The 14,063-nt window shown below is 43.1% G+C and overlaps 1 protein-coding gene across 11 annotated transcripts in view; it reads right to left on the bottom strand.

Annotated features, from left to right (window-relative positions):
- Nucleotides 1-14,063, bottom strand: part of TP53BP1 (tumor protein p53 binding protein 1) — a 38,122-nt gene that overhangs the window by 19,243 nt on the left and 4,816 nt on the right. Inside the window, exons 1-11 of one of the 11 annotated variants that reach the window (XR_005932449.1) lie at nucleotides 11,990-12,303; nucleotides 11,854-11,905; nucleotides 11,696-11,783; nucleotides 11,307-11,377; nucleotides 10,503-10,661; nucleotides 9,957-10,038; nucleotides 8,964-9,109; nucleotides 7,575-7,695; nucleotides 7,156-7,247; nucleotides 5,855-6,057; nucleotides 3,539-4,793 (exon numbers count right to left, since the gene is read on the bottom strand). Coding sequence is in view for 9 of the 11 variants with exons in the window: in XM_030014472.2 (XP_029870332.1) it covers nucleotides 3,539-4,793; nucleotides 5,855-6,057; nucleotides 7,156-7,247; nucleotides 7,575-7,695; nucleotides 8,964-9,109; nucleotides 9,957-10,038; nucleotides 10,503-10,661; nucleotides 11,307-11,377; nucleotides 11,696-11,783; nucleotides 11,854-11,905; nucleotides 11,990-12,178 (2,458 nt within the window). In the remaining 2 variants the exon portion in view is untranslated. Of the gene's footprint in view, nucleotides 1-1,856; nucleotides 1,980-3,538; nucleotides 4,794-5,854; nucleotides 6,058-7,155; nucleotides 7,248-7,574; nucleotides 7,696-8,963; nucleotides 9,110-9,956; nucleotides 10,039-10,502; nucleotides 10,682-11,306; nucleotides 11,593-11,695; nucleotides 11,784-11,853; nucleotides 11,909-11,989; nucleotides 12,304-14,063 lie in introns of those variants that run through there. The other 10 variants (XM_030014472.2, XM_030014470.2, XM_030014471.2 and 7 more) reach the window with 10 other exon arrangements.

Here is a 14,063-nt window from a genome sequence, read left to right as displayed (position 1 = left end):
ACTAGAAGGTAGATAGATTTTCTGATACTAACATCATGTTCCTTCATTCTTGCCATGTGCAAGTTTCTACATAAAATTTAAGTTTTCAGATTTTAAAGTTTTCAGAATCAGGGGGCATCAAACGAAACTAACACCTGATGAAATACAGTTGGTTTTTTACCCAGTATGTAATTTAATCTGTCAAACTTCATACTGCAGGAAGCTCTGAAGCCTAAAAGTTTACAGAGGTTCAAAAAAACCACAAACAGAAATTCCATGGTAGGGGAGAAAAACACAACTACCCAAGATATCAAAAAACAAAGACATCACTTCAGACTCAGCATGTTCCTAAACCATACTTTTCTTGATGATGAAAGAGCAACTTCAGAAGTATGTCCCCATTGCATTTTTGCCCTTATATTCATCCATATGCATCTGCTATTCAATATTGGGGGAACTTGTATACCAAGCTAGATGCAGTATAGCTGTTCTTCTGACTGTTGTAGTTCCTCAATTCAGAGACACCACGATTTTCAGTCTTTAGTTCAGAGTTATCAAAGGCACAATGACCTATTGCAAGCCACCAAACAGGAATGACTGAAAAAAACCCACCCCAGCAATGACACCCCACCCCCCCAAAAAAACCAAACCCCACATTAAATGGCAACAGAATAACCCAACACTAACAAAGAAGCTGGTCTTGGTCCACAGAGTACCTCAAACCCTGGTGATCCAGATTTTGTGTGCAGTCTCCAAAATCTGTCGCTGACGCTTTTTTATTTTCTAATTTGAAAAAATACAGCACGATTCAATTGTACCACTTATAAACAATATTCAAAGCCTTCCCTAAATATCGTTAGGGAGGCAGCCTCCAAACTTTAGATAAGATGTTGCTAAGACACATCTAAATACCAAAAATTAAGAACTTAAATCTGAAATTGATGACACTACTGTCTTGATTGCAGAACAACCCACCGAATTGCCTCCAGCATGTTACTTGCTTAGCAAGCAGTTCCCCAAGCCAACAAAGACTCCGCTGTCAGAGAACGTACAAAAAAAAAAATCATTGCATTTCTAGCCAGCTGAAATGCTCTACTTTCATGCTCAACAACGAAGCAGTTCGCTGTAACATTCCGAAAGAAAGTCATGGTCACTAGTTATGGGATGTTAAAGAACGCAAAACCAAAAAAGCTCCCTAGCATCTTATTGGTCCTACCGCATTCAGAAGAATGGGTTCAAAAGTTACATCAATTAAATTGCTACGATAGCTGGTATATTAAGCAGTGCTCAACAATACAGATTAATTCATATGACTACGTTATTGGGAAAGTGGAGTTTTTAAATCTAAACAAAGATGATATCAGAACCCCTAAAGCATGGGAATTTTTACATGACTAAACACATACTTAGCTCAAAATAAAGTAACCACTGCAGAAGTTGTCAGATGTCAGTGATGTTAAAAAGCTGGGGCCACAAGGATCCATACTCCTTGAAAATAATTTGAGCTTTATTTCATTTTAAAATAGGTCAACCAACACTTATAGCAAAGTCTAGCTTGAAAACTGCTATTATCTTTTGCTGGAAGTCCCTCTAAAAACTGATGACCTGCATAAGCATTCATATCTTTTCCACACCTTGCTGTAATCTAACTTCTACAGGTATCAATATTTACCCATCATTCTTATCTTACAACACAAGATACTACCTTCATCCTATTTTTTAGTTATCTTGAGTTTCTTCTCACCAGCCAGTTCCATACTATCCAAAGGTTATCTTTCTCAAACTTGTCAGCAAATTTGGTATTAAAAACACACGTAAGTATTACACTCAATCCCTTTTCATCCAAGTCTCCATCTAGCACTTCAAAGTCATCTCACCTACTTCTGTTCAGACACAAAGAAGAAAGCTCTTCATCTTGCTCCTTTTTGAAATCTGCCATTTTGACCTTTCCAAACAGGATCACATGTTCCAGAAGTCAGCACGGTTCAAGGTCACAAGAACTGAAGAAAAGGGGAGGGAACCACATAAGAACGAGCTCAGAAGGCTTTCGGGAAGAAACAGCCAAAGCCGCCATAAATGGCAGTAAGGATCAGTTTGTAACTGGAAAAACTTAACAAGTAGTTCAGAAAACAGTAACAAAAAATACTGGACTCGTGAGACTGACGAGAGAAGTTTTGAAGAAGTGTTGAAGAAATGTACAGCTCTTGAAAAAAACTCCAAACATAAAATGGCAGAGAAAATAAGAGAGATGTCCCTCACTGACAAAGAATAGAAAATTATTCAGACCATTATCAACCGAGTATGTAAAAGGAAAAAGAAGACTGAGTGTTAGGAAATGGTTTTTAAGCAGTGTATCTTACACTATTTTCTCAAAAGGAAAAGCTAGAAAACATTATCACTTGAACAAAGCTCTGCAGAACAGACTATAAGGCTGTATAACAATATCATGACCTTTGAGTAGTAAGAGAAATTCTGTCTAGCCCACAGCTTTGTAGGTTCCACAAATCAAAATCACAGACTGGTCAATCTTAACCTATCGGATGGTTCACAAACATCTTCCCTGCTAGACATCTCATTTTATTCTAATAGCACAATTCAATTGATCTTCCCTTGTACTCTAACTTAAGGACTGAGATAATTCACAGAGCATAAACTACCTAGCAAATCAGTGAAGAGAGTTAAATAAACCTCTACTAACATACCAGTCTCTTCAGGACATGTAAAGACAACCATCACCTATTGACAACTAATGTTTTCAGACCCTCAACTTTCATAATCACTCACTTCAGGAGACTGGAAATAACCTACCTTCATCATAAGAGGGGGGAAAACTCTCACTCTCTGATCCCGCAGTTTAATGAAAGATTACTTGCATCTCAAAAACGTGTACAATTCAAGACAAAGCTCTAGTAAAACTTTGTTTTCTATTGCTTTCTCATTTGAGGAATACAGAACTCTGTTTTAAAATGAAGCCAACTAAGAGGCAAAAGCTCCACAAAACTCAGGTATAGCATCCCGCATTTCTTGTGTAACTACACAACAGCATGTTAAAGGAATTTCAACACATCATGACAATACCTGCCAAGCCACTCTACACACCCCCGCAAACAAAATTCTCCTCTGAAAATGAAAAAAGAAGAAAGAAAGGGAGAAAAAAAACAAAAAACAGTGAGGAGACCTATGAGAGGTACAGACTACCACACACCCTTCTCCCTTCAAGGACACTACTGTTGTTGCTTCAGGGGGCAGAGGGAAATTACAGACATCCCTGAGCATTGCCAAGGTCACAACATTCTGAGTTTTCAAAGTTGCTCTGCATTTCTGCCACAAAACAGCCAGAGTGTTAGGAACAAGAATTACCTTATTCCTGCCTGCACTCGTGTGACAAAGGGGAAAAAAATAAAGGCATGTAGCACAGTAACTTGTAGTGCTGCTCTTAAGAGACACTGTTCAACACGCGTCCAGGATCAGTGCTCCCAGAAAACACTGAAAATTGTACACAGCTGTCCTTAACATTATTCAAAATATACCTGTGAAGTACTAACCTAAATTCACTTACCACTGGAAGGACTGGGGGATTTAGCGGTAGCCTCTTCTTGTGGCTGCATCTGCTCTTCTTTCTCCAGATTCCTTGTCGTAACAGTATCCTCCATATTCTTTGGCACCTGATTCTCCTGCTGAGTCACCAGCATGCCAACCCCACTCTCTTGAAGTGGTGGCTGATTCCTTATTATCATTATCTGTCCTAATTCTGAACCACCTGGATGTTTTTTGGCACACAGCGCCACTTCCGATGGAATGTCACTCTTTAACTTAGGAAACAAATTGTTGTGCTGTTCCAGTAAGTCCCCTACAGAAGGCTTAGAGAAAACTTTATTGAGCTTCGGCACATTTTCTGAAGCAGCCTTAAAGGTCAGTTTATCCATGCTCTTTACCTCTCCAGTGCCAAAAGTACAACCTTTTGAAGTTTCTTTTTCCCGGCTTTCTGGTTCAATCTTTTCTAATTCTTGGGCCTGATCAGACAGATTTTTGCTATTTTTACAAGAACCATCAGCAAATTCCACTTCCATATCTTCATGACACTGCACTTCCCTTCCAAGAATAAACCTCTGAGAAAGCGTTATATTAACAAGGGACCCATCTTCATTTATTTGCTTCTCTCTTACTTGCAGCTTTTCTTCTTGTTCTTCACACTGAGTCTCAGGAACTGCCTCAGGTTCCGAAGTCTCTTCCAATGGATAATCCTCAGACTGTGCTTCTCTACCTTGAGTGTAGGACAACATCTCAGGCAGACCAGACTGATCTGCAGCAGCCTGACTTCCAGAAATACACTCTATCTCCCGATGAGCTGTAGGGGCTAATGACCTATCTCCTGTTACATCTGCACTAACTGCCTGCATTACAGGCCTTCCTGCAGTCTGTAAATCCTCCTTTTTTTCTTCTTCACAGTTTTCAGAAAGGGCTTGATCACCTGCATCCAGCCTCAATTTCATGTTGTCATTCTCCTCAGAACAGAGTCTCAAGTCTGAAGTCTTGCATTCAGAAATCATCTCTACCTGTGTGGTTTCACCATCTTGGCCCATGTTTAGAGAGCCTGAACTGACCTCTGTATTTGTGGGCTGGCTACATTCACTTGCAGAAAGCATCAGCTTACAGGACTCAGAAGGCTGTGACACAGAGTCACCTGTAGACATCTTTGACAAAGCATCTATGGATCCAGAGACATCTCCTGGTAAGTATAAATGGGTTAAAGCAGCAGCTTTTTCTTCTCCTTCATGCTTCTCCTCTGGGCTCTGAGTTGGAACAAAAATATCCTAAAATTAAAAAAGTGGGACATGGAGCATCAGGGCATGCCAAGTAGGAACATTTGTTATTCCTAGAACACTACACTAGAATACGGAGCAGAGCAAGCTCAGCACAAAACTACAGATAAAAAAAAAAAAACAACAACAAAAACCACACACAAAACATTCCCCCCCTCCTCCCATTTATGAGTCATAATTGGCCTGTTCTTGCTGAGAAAAATTATCACCACCCATTACTTTTTAGTACCTCTGTGGCAAAGTCAGACACAATCCTTGGTACACCTCTCACACTACCAAATCATGAAGTACAGGTCAAGTATGGCAAATGAGTAGCTATTTTTAGCCAAACAACCGAGGGTTCTGGAAAGATTCTCTGGAGAAATCTAATATATTAGCATGAAAGCCACTTTCAGCTAAGGAGAAGCCCTGCTTTGACTACTGAAGTCTCTAGTACAACCTTTATTTTCTGCCTTAAGTTGATGAAATTTGTAATATTAAGCTATAAAGCCACCAACTGTCTGTTAAATCCCTTTGAATAATAACTTCCAGAGATCAAAAAGCACAAAGGAAACAACAGATAATAAGAATAAGCAACTTGAAAAATGCAGTAAATTAATTCTAGCCTTGTAGGAGAATACAAATGCTTTATTACAAAATAGGTTCACTTTCTCCATGACAAATGATTCTAAGGTCTATCCTGATAAAAGTCAAATTTATGACAGTTTGAGATGCAGGACACCCAGTTCAGCATCAGAAAGCAGCAGCCTTTCAAAGAGAGAAAGAAAAAAAAAAAAAGAGGCACAAAAAAGGTTTCTAGCATAGATTAAAAGACAACAAATTCTATGTTCAGTAAGTCACTATGCCCTCTTAAGCTGTTCCACATTTTCTCTGCAGGATAAATTGCCACACAGTATGATCAATATATAACTGTGCCTGGTGGGAACAAGGAAGCTCATGAGAACCAGCTTAGTAGGGAAACTCAACACAGAAGCATAGAGGCTGACTCAAACACACATTTTCTGCAACAGCCATATAAAAGCCTCAGAAAAGATATCTACATGAACCCTTACATGAGAGAACTCTGGTTGTGATGGTATAGGCAAAGACCCAGGAAAGAAGGTTGGGGCACTCTGGGACACTGGAGTTGAAGCCTGTGGCAGGACAAGAGGTCCTGGTGTGATACATGGGATGGCCATCTCCACTAGCATATCTCCTCTCTGCTTCTGCATCAGCTCTCTTCGTTCTGCAGGGATAGATAGATCCATCTGTTCATCTGGTTTGAAAGAGCAGAAAATACATAACCAGCAAATTCTTGTGTTGTATCCAAAGTTTCCAACATTCTGTTGCAAGACATCTTCAGTGGCATATGCAACCTTCTCATACTTCAATGGGTGATTCTAAAGTCTCTCCAGGTGAATTCTTTGGGGGAGTGGGGCGGGGGCGCTGCGACGAAATTAACACAAACATCCATATCCTTGAATTTAAAGCGCGGAGAAAGTGTTCTGTTAAGAATTCATATAACTATTTTGCTACAAGTCTAGAACTTGCTACAATTAGAAAAAGGTATCTGAAATTTATAAAAAGCATTTCTCTGAGGTTTTTTGTTGGGGTTGGGGTTTCGGGTTTTTTTGGGTTTTTTTGTTTTTTTTTTTTTTTTTTTTTTTTTCCTTTTGCTATCTTTATTAAAATGCAACCAAATTCAGACCCTGGCTAGCAAAATATCTATTCTAAAAGTATTTCACATTCTGTGACAGGAATCTCACAGAAAGGAATGATGATTTCGTATCATACTAGAAGTCTGCATAGATGGGTATCTTATCCCTGATGGCGAATGGGTGCTTAGAGAAAATGTTTAAGAACAAAGGTATCCTATATACAACAATCCCTCTTTTGGCATGGCATTCTAGAATACACACATATAATATAGGAAAGCTTTTTAAAATATTGTGCAAGTCATCTAAGTTAAGGTAAAATAAAACTGTTATGACGCAGTTCTCCTCTGCCCTTTCTATTGCCCTAACAGTATATACTTAATACAAATATCTGCCTGTAGCAAGAGTAGCTTGTCCCTAAGAAAGGACGACAATTGTAAGCAGCAATCTGTATCACATACGAAGTATTCCCCATCTTTCAAGTGAAGGGGAGCTAAGTGACAGTACTAATTTTATTATGATAGCTATGCAGGAAATAGCAACAGCACATCAACATCTGAGTCACAAATACAGACTTCCCTTCATCTATCTCTTTCAGTGTTCTCAATCCTGCTTTATTCTTTAAATATAATTTTAGCAGGTTTTGAAAAGGCTGCATGGTCAGACTAAACCACAGAGCACCTAAACATGACCACAAACCAGTATGCAGAAAATTTTACCTTTTGCTTGCTCCTGTTCAGTAGGACTGCTGGGGACAAGAGCACTGGATCCAAAGGCAACAGGAGGAGGAACAACTAGGCCTGAAGAGACACTGCAGACCAAGAAAAGTGAACATGGAAAAGACAACCATACATCACTAGATGAATTAACTTCTCCCCAAAGGTAGCTCCAGCTTGTCACAATAGGAGTCTTCTCATAAAAGGAGAGTGTCAGGTGTTCACTTGCAAGAGACTTGAGAAATGGCTATTGACCACATGGGCATCATTAGTTCATTTCATTGCAAAATAAACCCATGCTCCTCTCATAGTGCAAAATTAAAACATTGATTGCTTAAAATCAAGCACAAGTCCTTGAATAAATAAGAAAAATGCACTACTGCAATTAAGCTACCACAATAGTTTGGGGATTTTTTGCTTACATGGAGTGACTCTCCTGTACAAGGGATCCCTGTCCAGAGAGCTGCAGGAGTTGCAGACTGCGGGCAGGGGTGCACGCCAGAGAACTTCCCTCCTCCACCCTGGTTATTGGACAGCCAGTCCCTGCAGCGGTTTTGAACAAAAGGAAGTAAGATTAGAAATTTGGCCAATAACCAAGTTGATCAGAAAATTCTGAGGAACGATATTCACACTACTGCACAGTCACTTCTCAGGTAGGCAAGGACAAGCTGATTTTCACACAGAGTTGGAGAAGGACTGCACATGAAAGTTCAGTATGTGAAATGTGAGCATAATATAGTTAAGATTAAAAAGATAAGTTCATACCTATAGATATAGAATAGATTTTTAATCAGGCCAGACTGTACAAGTCTTCCTACTTGGGAATTTTAAAAGAAAACCCCCCAATGGCTGCAATATCAGCACATTTGATCCAGCGCTAGAATGCAAATACAGGCAAGGTTCTTACAAGAAAAGACACTTTGCATGGACTGACTCAGTGCAAGTAGGAGGTTGTTATTGAACCTTCTGGATACAGAGAGTTCATGCACAAGATCATACTGGTATAGACAGAGTTGTGCACAAATTAAAACTAAATAAGCATGAAGTGAGACTTCATGAGACTTCATGAGCAAAGTAGCTCATGCTTTATAAACTGTGACAAAATTGCCTTTCAAAACTTTATTTTCTAGGCCCTTCACTATTAAGATTAAGACCCTTTCTACTTCTTTATTAGCCTTTCAGTTGTGGATACCAAAACCATAGACATCCTCCCAGCAAGACATGCAGCGATGACCTCTCTCCTGATCCTATTTCCTGTAATCTCTTCTCTTACAGGGAAGGAAGATTAACCTAGATGACAAATAAGGTTGACCAAAATTGTGGTACGAGGATTTTGATTGCAGGATCCTGTCCTATCCCAAACAGGAAGGCCAATTCAGAGGAGCAAGGTGGAATGCTCTGCCACAGTTACCCAGCATAAGTAATACTACAATATTTGCCTACACTACTTATCCACACTTTAGACTGTGTCACTACAAAGGGTGAGCATTATTGCTGCTTGTTTCAGAAGAGGATAAAAAGGGTATTTTTGTTTTGTTCTTCAAGGGGCACAGAACGAAAGGAAATTAAATGTATTTAACAAGCCAGTGCAACTGTTCTAACACAGTGACATTTAGACATTGCTCCATAGCACAATGAAAGAGGCTGTGGCCTTTCATTTCCAAAGCGTTCTCAATTTTAGCAGATATTACGTGAAAAATACTCACAGCACTCTGCACCCTAAAACACTACATGCTTAAAAGGATCAAATAGGGATGATGATTATCATGATCTCTGGGATGGACACTTTGGCCCTGCTGGCCTATTGTTACCTGTTGCATTATTCTCAGGAAACATCTCTTCCTGAGTTGACAAGGTATCAGACTCCTTGTGACCAGAATCAAGGGATTGCTCAGTTTTAGTGGGGTCACAGACAGGCATTTGTTTCCTAGTATGCTCTTCTGCTTCCTGCAGAGTTCTAGAAAAGCAAGACACAGTCACTGACCTGAGAAATTCGAAGTATGAAGTGATACTGCAACACCATAAAGAAAATTTATCAGCACAGATGAAAGGTATTCACTTGTGTATACCACAGAAAAAAAGAAAAAAAAATCCTGACAAAATAACATATTCATGCTTGACAAGTCACATTTTCAGAATTGTTTTGTAAGTTTTCTACCAATCTAAGTAATGCTTAAATGGAATGCAGATTGTTCTACTGACTTCTATTCAATGTGGATTCTAGGAATTTTGGTCCACCTCCTTTTTAATATTATTTTGTGGCAGAATATGACAATACAAGATGAGCTAAATATTATTCTATCCAGCATAGAGTTTTCAACAAAGTGAAGTTTCACATCTAAATAATTAAAACTATAAAGCTTACAATAACAAATACTCAAAAGCATCCTGGAATAGCCACCACTTTGCCTCTTTGGCCTGAGGCCAAAGTCCGTACTGCAGTGAATAAGTTATCTTGAAATAACTTCTGTGACTTAAACTGAATTATTACTTTTAATATATTCCAGTCATTTAAGAAAGTTATTTGTATATTTTATTATCCAGTGCACTCTCCCTTAAAAATAAACCTATTAATATCTTTGTGTGTAAGAGTCTGACACCACATCTTTTCTCAGCTAGGAACAGTGAAAGCACTTTGTCAGCACTGCTACAAAAAGGTCTAATCAGTACTTCATCTTTCCCTTCACTTTTCTCTTTTGCCTGGAAGCCTGAACTCTCCTACACCTAAAAAACCTAGTAGAAAAGACACAAGTCAACTTCCATAATGTCAGCAAGAGATCTACAAAGAACATGGTCTGTTTTACCTTTCAGACTTCTCTGACTGGCCTTCCAAAGCAGTATGTGCTTCTGTGCTGGAGAGAGTTTCCGTGCTGTCTCCACACAGCTCTAGCAAGAGAGAGGAAAAAAAAAAAAAAATTTGTTACTCGGTCACCTGGAATAACGTACAAAGAGATGAAAGTGTAGTTCTGCAAATTACACAAATATCAAGACAAGCTTTGTATGAAAAAAAAGTAATCTTGAACTATCAATAACAACAACAACAACGGACAGGATGAGGTTTTTACCAGGGAGGGAATTCAGTAGCAGATTGTCTGAATATTCTGGAAACAAATTAGGAAAGAGAGGTGCAAGAATCCATGACAGCACTTGGAGAGCTACAAGAAAACAAATGAACTAGCCCAAAGGAAAGAGAAGGCAAAATTCTTTTCAACTGCCAATGAGCTTTGAACTCATTTTTGAAAACTACCAATACTGTATTTCCTGTCAAAGAAGCACAAAATCTATAATTTAAAGAAACCAGAGAGAATGGACAGAGCAAGAAATGGACATGTAAGATCACTTTCACATACCATCTTTAGTATCATTCTTCACAAGTCTGGAAGAAGGGACAGCAGCTCCAGGGTGAAACTGATGCCTAACATCTCCTTCATTGGGCACGAAGTCACTCTCAAAGTCCTGGCTCTGTGAGAGCTCTAGAGCTCCAAAATGCGGCTGTGACATGCCTGTATCTAACATCAAACATCCATAACTAATATATATATATGTACAAAAAAAAAAAAAAAATCAGAGCCATCTATCACTCTACAAGGGCAAAAGATACACCCTCTAACAAGAAAAATATTTAGGCTATTACTGAACTGAATAAACTAACAGACTCGGATCTCTGCTGCGCTAATTAAAAATACGGTAACGGCACACGGACAGTGGCCATTAACTCAGAAACCAGTGTTAATCAGCAACGTCTTATGTAACGCCATCAGGTACTGCAGCAGATTTAGATTCTGTGATGAGAAAACAATCCTGATAATACATAGCCTGTGCCTGAAAGTCCTTTGATGACAACAACCATTATGCCAGGAGTTCTTTGCCATGAAAAGGCTTCGTCTCCTAATGGTCACAATGCATCCACGGCTCTTCCAAGCCATTTCCTGTCTCCAAGATCCTTGTTAACAATGATATGAAGTCACCCTTACAACCCCCCCCAAAAGCAACAAAGCATACAGATCAACTTCTGGAAAAAGACACCAATCTCCGACCCGTTATCACTGGTGCAACTATCCCTGGTGAGACAAGCAAGGCAGCTGAACTGAAAAACTACACAGATGGTTGACAGATTCACAGCCCCAACAAGAGACCCGAAATAGAGAAGTTACCTTCTACACACTGCGAAGTAGCAGAGTCCTCAACACCACCTTCACCTCCTTCTCCTGCCTCTCCCAGGGCACTGCAACAGAAAGACTTGCTCACATTGCGCCGGGGTTCCTGCAGGCTGCCTTCTTACAGCCGACTTGCGTTCCGAGGGGTTGCTTCGCAGCTGCAGCACCCGGCCAGGCGCTCCCAAACCCTCCGAACCGCGCCCCCCGGGCCGGGCCGGGCTCCAGCGCCCGCGGCGCTGCACCGGGCCTGGCGCGGCCGCAGCCAGCACCGAGCCCGCGTTTTAAGCCCGTCCTCGGCGTGACCGCGGCTTTACAGGGCGAGAGGGGCCCAGGAGGCGGCGGCCGAGAGCCGGCAGGGGAGGCTCCCGCGGTCCCGGCCCACGCACCTGCTCTCCCCGCCGGGCGGTGGTACCTCCTCAGCGGCGCGGCCCCGCGGGCCGGCGGCGTCCGGGCGGGCAGGGGTCTCCATCGGCTCTGCAAGCACAGCGCCGTTAGGGCGGTTGCGGCCCCCCGGGCGCGCCGCTGCCCCGCGCCCGGCTCTTACCTGCGGGTCGCTCCCGGGCCGCCCGGCTGCCGGCAGGACCGCAGACGATCTCCTGCAAGACAGACGCACGGGCCGCGTCAGGGCAGGGCAGGGCAGGGCCGGGCCGCGCCGCGCCGCCCCCGCGCCGGGCGCTCACCAGCACGGGGCTCGGGCTCCGCCGGGCCGGTAGCCGGCGGGCCAGCACGCCGAGGCAGGCCTGCTCTGCGTCCTCCTCCGCGCCCGCGCTCTCGGGCTGCGAGTCCTCCACGATCAGGCGGGGCGTGTCCCGCTGCGAGAAGCCGGGGTCCAGCTGGCTGCTGCTGCTGCCGCTGCCGCCGCGCTCCATGCGGGACAGCCGCGGGAGGCGGAACGCCCGGCGGAGCACCGGCCGCGACCCTACGCCGCCCGCCCGCCACACCGCGCCACGCTTCCCGCGGCCGCCATCTTGTAGCGCGCCGATTGGCGGCGCGCGACCCGCCCCGCCCCGCCGGCGCCGTTACCAGGGAGACGCCGCCCCGGGCGCCGCCTGGCGGGTCCCGCGCGCTCGGCGGGGCGGGGCGGGGCCGGGGTCCGGTGGCGGGGAGCGGGCGGTGCGCCGGGGGCGCCGCCCACGGAGCGGTAACGGCGGCGGGTCTGCGGTCTGGCACTGCGCCGCCCCCCGCTCCCTTCAGCGAAGGCAGACGCCCGCTCGGCCTCTCCGTGCGGAGCCGGGGAGAGGCAGCAGCGCCGTGCCCGCCCCCCCCCGCCCCGTCCCGGCCGGCGCCGGGGGCCTCGGGGCGTGGGGCCGCGGCTGGGCTCGCTCGAGGGCGAATACAGCGACTTCCCGACCGGCGCAGCAGGCAGGCCGAGGGGTTCCCGACCGGCGCCCTGCCGACCCCCTTTTCATCAGGCGTACAGAACGGCACCGGCACCGACCGCCGCTTGTCCCGGGCAATCAGTCGTGCGTGGGAATTCCTAGGTATCATAGGAAAGTGAAATCTGATCCACTTCCCTGTGTTTACATTAATAAGCGGCAGTCACTGAGGAAGCCTTGGGCACAAACGGTGACAGTATTGTTGTGCTTCAGCATTAAACTTTTTGCCTAAAAACTAGTTAGTTTGAATAGACTAACTTACGTCCGATTTTGCAAGTTCTCTTTTTTACTTCTGCACCTCTCTGTATTTTATAGATGAGAATTCTATATATTTTATTCAAAAACCTGTTGTAGAACCAAAAACGCAGAAGAGTGAAAAACCATACCTGGCCTGGGAGAAACAGTTGTTACACAAAGTTATAGACAAAAGGTTGTACATAGTGAAATGCTGTAAATACGGGTTTGTGTTAACAAATTTTGTGTGTAATGTGAAATCCAAGTTTGCACATGCATGTTAAGAACATTAAACAGGCTATAAATATTTACAACTCCTACACAGGAAGGACGCTTTAGTGGTTGGTTGTTCAGCTCCCAGAAGATGCTCCTTTAGCACATATTAAGATGTATTGAAAAGTTCTTCTGGTATACTAGTTTCAAAAATACAACTTCAAATATTGTCTGAAATTTGCCCCAATGTCAAAGAACACCACGAGGCCTATGATTACTAAGTCCTTCTTTTGAAAGATGAAGTTGTTCATAGGCTTTTGCTAGCCATCTGGAGAAGCCATATTTCATGTTCACAAAATATTTTATCCCAGGGAACTGAAAAGGAGACTGGGATCCTGATGGGACAGTTGGCAGTCTATAATCCTCAAGCATCTCAGTAGTTTTAGAAGGGGCTCTTGCAGTTTGTTCAATTCCCTTCAAGCAGAATTCTGCTTCCATCGGAATGAAAGCAGCTCAAATGGTCTTCCTTTATGATTACTCTCAAATAAAATATAAAATTACTCTTTTTTTTTTTTTTTTTGCAAAACAGAAAGTAAACCTGCCTTCTAAGCACAAGTAGAGCATGAGCCCTCATTTTTTTAAGCAAGTTTATGGTACTCCACTACTGATCCTTGCTGGACTTACTAGTGGGTTTCCAAGCTGGCTACTGTCTTCCCCTTTAGCGTGTAAGAATAAGCTCCTTTTCTTATTGACAGAACATTAAACAACTATATCCTTCCTCATATCATTTTATTTTACACTTCTATCCTGCCAGCACCTCTTCTTTATTAGCTTCTCCTAGAGAATACCTGCTCTTCATTAGAGCGTTTGAAATGCCTACCTAAGCCAATTCCTTCTTCAAACTCCAGATTTTCGTCTGAAGGTGTTTCTA

Source organism: Aquila chrysaetos, chromosome 5 (assembly GCF_900496995.4).
Source record: "Aquila chrysaetos chrysaetos chromosome 5, bAquChr1.4, whole genome shotgun sequence".
Classification (NCBI taxonomy): Eukaryota; Metazoa; Chordata; class Aves; order Accipitriformes; family Accipitridae; genus Aquila; species Aquila chrysaetos.
Note: the sequence above shows the minus strand (reverse complement) of the source record. Positions and strands in the feature narration are given on the sequence as shown.